Here is a 6,954-nt window from a genome sequence, read left to right on the forward strand (position 1 = left end):
TGTTGATTTACTCCTAAGGAGATGTAAAAATAGTAATATTAATTGTCACTAAACAATTTTTCCAGTACCATTCTTTGCAATCATGATATCTTATTTGCAATATATACAGAAAATAAATCACCCTTTTTATAACTTTAAATTGAGCATCTGATCACAACTTACTATTAAGGGAGACCATTAATATGAGTAAAAACACAATACTTAAAATATACTACCATCTTACCTTGGCTCATCTTATTCTATTTCAACTCCTCAAATCCAGGGACATATGATTCTTATCAGATGAGCCATAAACAGTAGTATTTTTGCTGCTTTGAGTGCAAAAATTATAGAAGGAGAAGACAAGTACAGCAGTTAATTCCTATGCACTCTGTTGGCCATTTTAAATACTGGAATTACTCAAACCAGTTTGTGCTTTAGGCTGTGCATGTCTCTCATCTCTAGGCCTTTGCACTTGTTCTTTCCTCTATAAGAATGTCTTCCTCTATACCTGCCTAAAGCTCTTCTTTCAGATTTCAATTTGCCGGTAGGCTTTTTCATGCAACCTTCCTTGACTTTCCACAGATAGGTTTCTACCTCCTTCTAAATGTTCTCATAATACTTTGTACTTTACCCAACCAGCCAGTTCTCTGTCTTACTAGACTATGAGCTTTTTGAAATATCTTCTGTATCTTATAAGCCAGTCCATAGCATGATGTCAGGCATAGAGTAGGTATTCAATATACATATACCAAAATAATAATATAGGGCTAGAGGCATGTCATGCACTGTGGAAAAGAGAGATAAGATTTTTGTTTTGCTTTTCCACAAGTGTTTGGAAGTTGTTTAGGTATAATTTGCACCTGAGTTAGTCTTTTTTCCCAATTGATCCATAAAATGTATTGATCACACTTGTTTCCTGGTGTCTTGAAACAAGAATCTTTATCAATATGGAGAAATACTCTTGAATATAGATTCACTTAGCACAAGCTAATGTTTTGATTACTATTGGCTGAGGATGAGAGATCACACCTTTAATATCTCGTCTTGCATGTAGGGCAAGAGTGACTGCTTTGTGATCTTGGTTCATCTAACTTTCATCAACAAAATTAAAAAATAAGGATCTTTAGTAGCTAGTTGAGTCCTGAATTTGGCAGAAAATTTTTTAAAAATTTCTTTCCACCTATGTATTGGTTCACATTTATAATTTTAAATATTTCAGGTAATATTAAATAAAGCATATTTCAGTGATAAAACAATGATGGCGTATAGCTGAAAATCATTTATTTATTTATTTATTTATGTTTTAATTTATGAAGTGGGGAAATAGATAAAATGCTGCTTTATGGTAATACCTGCCCTTACCAAGAGATATTTAAATATTATACTCATATACAGCATGCATTTTCTGCTACTTTTAAAGCTGAATTATTAATTTTAAAAATAAGAGAATTAAATATTAACAAAAATCATAGCCCTCATTTACAAACAATTTTCATGAGCTAGGCAGTTTATCTGATTTAATCTTCACAAAGGTCCTGTAACTATTTACTATTGTCTTTTTCTTTTTAAAAATTTTAGCTTTATTGGGGTATAATTGACAGTAAAATTGTAAACTATTTTAAAGTATACATTGTGATTTGATATACATAGACATTGTGAAAGGATTCTGTCCATCTAGTTAATTAAAAAATCATGCATTCAAACCTTTCCACTTTTTGCTTTTTATACAAGTATGCTCTGATGATTTTCTTTTTCACTTAGGTTGTCGTACTGCTCCAACAGATTTGGTGTTCATCTTAGATGGTTCTTACAGTGTTGGTCCAGAAAACTTTGAAATAGTGAAAAAGTGGCTTGTTAATATCACAAAAAACTTTGACATAGGACCAAAGTTTATTCAGGTTGGCGTGGTCCAGTATAGTGACTACCCTGTCCTGGAGATTCCTCTTGGAAGCCATAATTCAGGAGAGAATTTGATGGCAGCAATGGAATCTATACACTACTTAGGAGGAAACACAAGGACTGGAAAGGCCATTCAGTTTGCACTTGATTATCTTTTTGCCAAATCCTCACGTTTTCTGACTAAGGTAGCAGTGGTACTTACGGATGGTAAATCCCAAGATGAAGTCAAAGATGCAGCAGAAGCAGCAAGAGACAGTAAAATAACATTATTTGCCATTGGCGTTGGTTCAGAAACAGAAGATGCAGAACTTAGAGCTATTGCCAACAAGCCTTCATCTACTTACGTGTTTTATGTGGAAGACTATATTGCAATATCCAAAATAAGGGAAGTGATGAAGCAGAAACTCTGTGAAGGTAAGCCTTCATATAATTTGGAAACAATTAATAATTGTACTTTCTTGTATTTTAGTACAACCTGTTCATTAATGCTGGTTTAGATAGTTATAGTTAATGTCAAATAATTTATTATGTTAGAATTGAGGTGAACACCAATTTTTGTTTTCTGTTTATTCTGGACAAATTTTGTTTTTAGAAATGATTACTTATAAAATCTGTAGTTGGAAAATATAATATTTTGTTACATTAGTTGTTTTTTCCTTTCAATTACAACATGTCTATTGTGGAGATAATAGAAAATAGAGATGAATAAAAATATATGTAAGCTACACACAATCCTATGACTCTTGTTAATAAATTTTTACTGCCTTTTTTAAATTTCAGCCTTTTTCTTTATTTCTGAGAGTTTATGCATGTGCGTAAATAAGGATAATATTGTATCTATATAATTTAATATTCAATTTTCATGTTGTGTAATCTATTATTGTGTGTATAGTTTTCAAACTCTTAATGAGATAGTAGACAATCTCTTAAGATTATTTAAGGATTTCTCTATTTTTGTATGTTTAGTTAATTTCTAAGTTTTTCTATTATAAAAACAGTTAATATTCATTAACAATTCTGAATGAGAATTTCTCATTATTTCTTTAGAGAACAAAGATCAAATTACTACCATTTTAAAGCTCTGGAAAAATGTTAGAAATTGTACTTGAGAGAGACTTGAACTCCCACTAGCAGTGAGAAAACATTTGAAAATATACATACTTATTAATCTATTAATTATGTTTGTCACTACATAAAATCTAACTTCATGTTTTTGATAACTCCAAGGTATGGGAAAATTCCAATTTTTGGTAAACATTAATCCTGTTAAGGTATAGACATACTTATGTTCAGATTATTTTGGGGAAGAGTAATTTGCTTGAATCCTTTCTTTTTAATATTATGGACATTTAATATGCCATATACCTAAAAAATAATATTCATGTAAAATGGAAAAGCATTTTCCCCAATTTACCAGCATAAACTCCAAAAATGGATTGGTTCACATTTGACAGGAAAATTTCTAAATCATTGTGGCGTAGACAAAAATTAATTCCTCTTTTGTTTTCATATTTGTTTGGGAGACATGGTAGATAAAAACATTAATTTTTAGATTATTTAAGAAATTAAGCTTTTTCTTTAATCAAACTTTACAAAGGTACTAGAACAAGTACAAATAGTAATCACAGTTATTCTTTTTATAAGTCCCTAACAGTAAGATTATGTTGACTTTTGTCATCTTGTACAGGTCAGAGGGATTGAGATTTTTAACATGTTGTCAAAACAGTTAGAATATTTGGTTTTGAAGCTAGATATGTTTCATTATTAAAGTAGACTTTTCATGCTGAAATTTTACTTATCATTCATTTTTATCCTAAAATATAAATTCAGTTACATATGTTTGCTTCAGAGATGTTTTTGTAGATATGTATTTTGGTAAATGCATTCTATTTTAAAAATTCTAATTACACATCAAAGAGTAGCGATGCTTAAAAGGTGTAAAAAAAAAACCAAATAAAATGTACAGTCTGTAAAAAAAAATCAGATTTGAAATCTTACCAAATATTTCTTCAATCACACTCAAAAAAGAATGTAAATAGTGTCTGTGTCTATTTAGTTTACGTGTATACTGTACAATAGCCATCTTTTAAAGTATAGGTTTTGAAATCATACTTATGGAATATATGGACATTTTTGTACTTGACTTTTTATACTTCATAGATTATGATTAATGGACTAAACAGATACATTGCTATATTGCAGCAGCCTCAAATCATATAATTTATATTTGAATCATTTGACAATTCCATTTTGACAGTTAACTTCTACTTTGAGGTTCTCAGCATATAGAATTACCATTTCCTAACACTGTTTGCTTTTATACTCTGCTGTAGTCTATCTGCAATGAACAAAATATTATTTATATTTTTGTTTCCATATGGATTATTTCATTTTCATGGACCTACCATTTCCCTGGTGGTGTATTCTGCACTATATCCCTTATTTCAGGTCTACTTTTTTGTTGATGACCAATGGTTTCTTTAATCTGTCTGAGAGCCTAATTCTTCTTTTATTTTCTATTTTCTTATTGTGGTAAAAAACACATGTTAGATCTGCCCTCTTGACACATTTTAAGTATATAAGACAGTATTGTTAACTATATGTACAGTGTTGTACTATAGATAGCTAGAACTTTTTCATGTTGTGTGACTGAAACTCTGTGCCCACTGGACAGCAACTCCCCCAAATCCCTCTTCCCCCCAATCTACAACCATCATTTTAGTTTCTGTTTCTATGAGTTTGACTTGTCTTTCTGTGACTGGCCATTGGGATTTTGATAAGGATTGCATTGAATCTGTAGATCATTTCGTGTGATATGGACATTTTTACAATATTGGTTTCCAATCCATGAACATAAGATGTCTTTCCACTATGGCCACGCCACCCTGAACATGCCTGATCCCGTCTGATCTCGGAAGCTAAGCAGGGTCGGGCCTGGTGGGTCCTTAGATGGGAGACCACCTAGGAAGACCAGGTGCTGTAGGCATAAAAACAAACAATCAAACAAAAAAAAGCAAACAAAGATGTCTTTCCATTTGTTTTCAAACAAAAAAAAAGCAAACAAAGATGTCTTTCCATTTGTTTTTAACTTCTTTCAGCAATATTTTGTTGTTTTCAGCATGAAGTCTTTCGCCTCCTTGGTTAATTATATTTCTTAATATTTTATTCTTTTTGATGTTCTGGCTAGTATTTCCAATACTATATTGAAATAGAGGAAAAGCTTTCAGTTTCTCACCATTGAGTATGATGTAGTTGTGGCTCTTCATATACGGCCTTTATTATGCTGAGGTAAATTTTTCTATGCTTATTTTGATGGGTTTTTTTACATCATGCAAAGATGTTGAATTTTGTCAAATGTTTTTTTTCCTGCATCTGTTGAGGTAATCATGTGACTTTTATGCTTCATTCTGTTAATGTGGTGTATCACATTAATTGATTTCTTAGCTTTAATCATCTTTGCATCCCAAGCATAAGTCCTACTTGGTCATGGTGTATGACACTTTTTAATCCTTTTGCTATGCTGTTAAATTCAATTTGCTAGTATTTTGTAGAAGATTTTTGCATTCCTATTAATCAGGAATATTGGCCTGTAGTATTCTTTTCTTCTGGTGTCTTTTTCTGGCTTTCATATCTGGATGATGCTGGCCTCATAAAAAGTGTTTGGGAATATTCTTTCCTCTTAAGATTTTTGGAAAAGTTTGAGAGGATTGGCATTAATTCTTCTTTAAATGTTTGGTAGAATTGCCTAGTGAAAACATCTGGTCCTGGGCTTTGGGGGAAGGTTTTTGATTACTGATTCCATCTCTTCACTAGTTACAGGTCTGTTCAGATTTTCTATTTTTTATTATTCAGTTTTGGTAGGTTGTATATTTTAGGAATTTATCCATTTCTTCTAGCTTATCAAATTTGTTGGTGTATAATTATTGTAGTCTCTTAAGATCCTTTGTGTTTCTATGGTATGAGTTATAATCTCTTTCATTTCTCCTTTTATTTATTTGGCTCTTCTTTTTCTCTTAGTTAATCTAGCTAAAGGTTTGTCAGTTTTGTTGACCTTTTCCAAAAACAAATTCTTAATTTGTTGAGTTTTCTATAATTTTACTATTCTCTATTCTCTGATCTAATTTTAATTATTTTCATAACTCTGGTAATTTTGGGTTTAGTTTGTTTCTTTTCTAGTTTCTTGATGTGTAAAGTTAGGTGGTTTATTCGAGAGCTTTATTTTTTAATGTACATTTTTTCATAGCTATTCACTTTTTCTTAGTACTACTTTTGCTGTATCCCATAAGTTTTAATGTGTAGTGTTTTAGTTTTTGTTTGGCTCAAGACATTTTCTAATTTCTCTTTTGACTTCTTTTTTGACTCAGTGACTGTTCAAGAGTGTGTTAATTTCCACATGTGTGTATTTTCCAGTTTTCCTCCTGTCATTAATTTCTAGTTTTGTTCCACTGTGGTTGAAAAATATACCTGGTATGATTTTAATCTTTTAAATTTCTTAAGACTTGTTTTGTGACCTAATATGTTTATCCTGGAGAATGTTTTTATTTTTTTTGTGCTTGAAAAGAATGTACATTCTGCTGCTGTGTGGTTGAATGCTATGTTCATGTCTGTTAGATTTTATGATCTATACTGTTGTTCAAATTATATTTTTTTCTTTTTGATCTTCTGTCTGGATGTTCTAGCCATTATTAAAAGTGGAATATTGAAATCCCTTACTATTGTTGTGTACTGTTATTTCTCCTTTCAGTTCTGTAGGTGTTTGCTTCATATATTTGGGTGCTATTATGTTGTGTGCATATTTATTTATAATTATTATGTCTTCCTGGTGAATTGACCCCTTTTTCATTATATAATGAATTTTTTTGTCTCTTTTGGCAGTTTTTGGCTTAGAGTCTATTTTGTCTGTTATAAATATCACCACCTTTGCTCTCTTTTGGTTACTGCAGTTATGGAGTACTTTTTTCATCCCTTTGATTTTAGCCCATGTGTGTAAAATTCAAAGGTACATCTCTTATGGACAGTATATAGATGGATTTTTTTTAATCCATTTATTCACTCTATGTCTTATCATTGGAA

General features: G+C 31.0%; 1 protein-coding gene and 1 pseudogene across 1 annotated transcript in view; both read left to right on the forward strand.

Moving 5' to 3' along the window:
* Nucleotides 1-6,954, forward strand: part of COL21A1 (collagen type XXI alpha 1 chain) — a 153,140-nt gene that overhangs the window by 49,616 nt on the left and 96,570 nt on the right. Inside the window, exon 3 of the mRNA XM_025042821.1 lies at nucleotides 1,744-2,295. Coding sequence (XP_024898589.1) covers nucleotides 1,744-2,295 — 552 coding nt within the window. The remainder of the gene's footprint in view (nucleotides 1-1,743; nucleotides 2,296-6,954) is intronic.
* Nucleotides 4,749-4,867, forward strand: LOC112474801 (annotated as a pseudogene).

This window comes from Pteropus alecto, unplaced genomic scaffold (genome assembly GCF_000325575.1).
Source record: "Pteropus alecto unplaced genomic scaffold, ASM32557v1 scaffold7, whole genome shotgun sequence".
Lineage (NCBI taxonomy): Eukaryota > Metazoa > Chordata > Mammalia > Chiroptera > Pteropodidae > Pteropus > Pteropus alecto.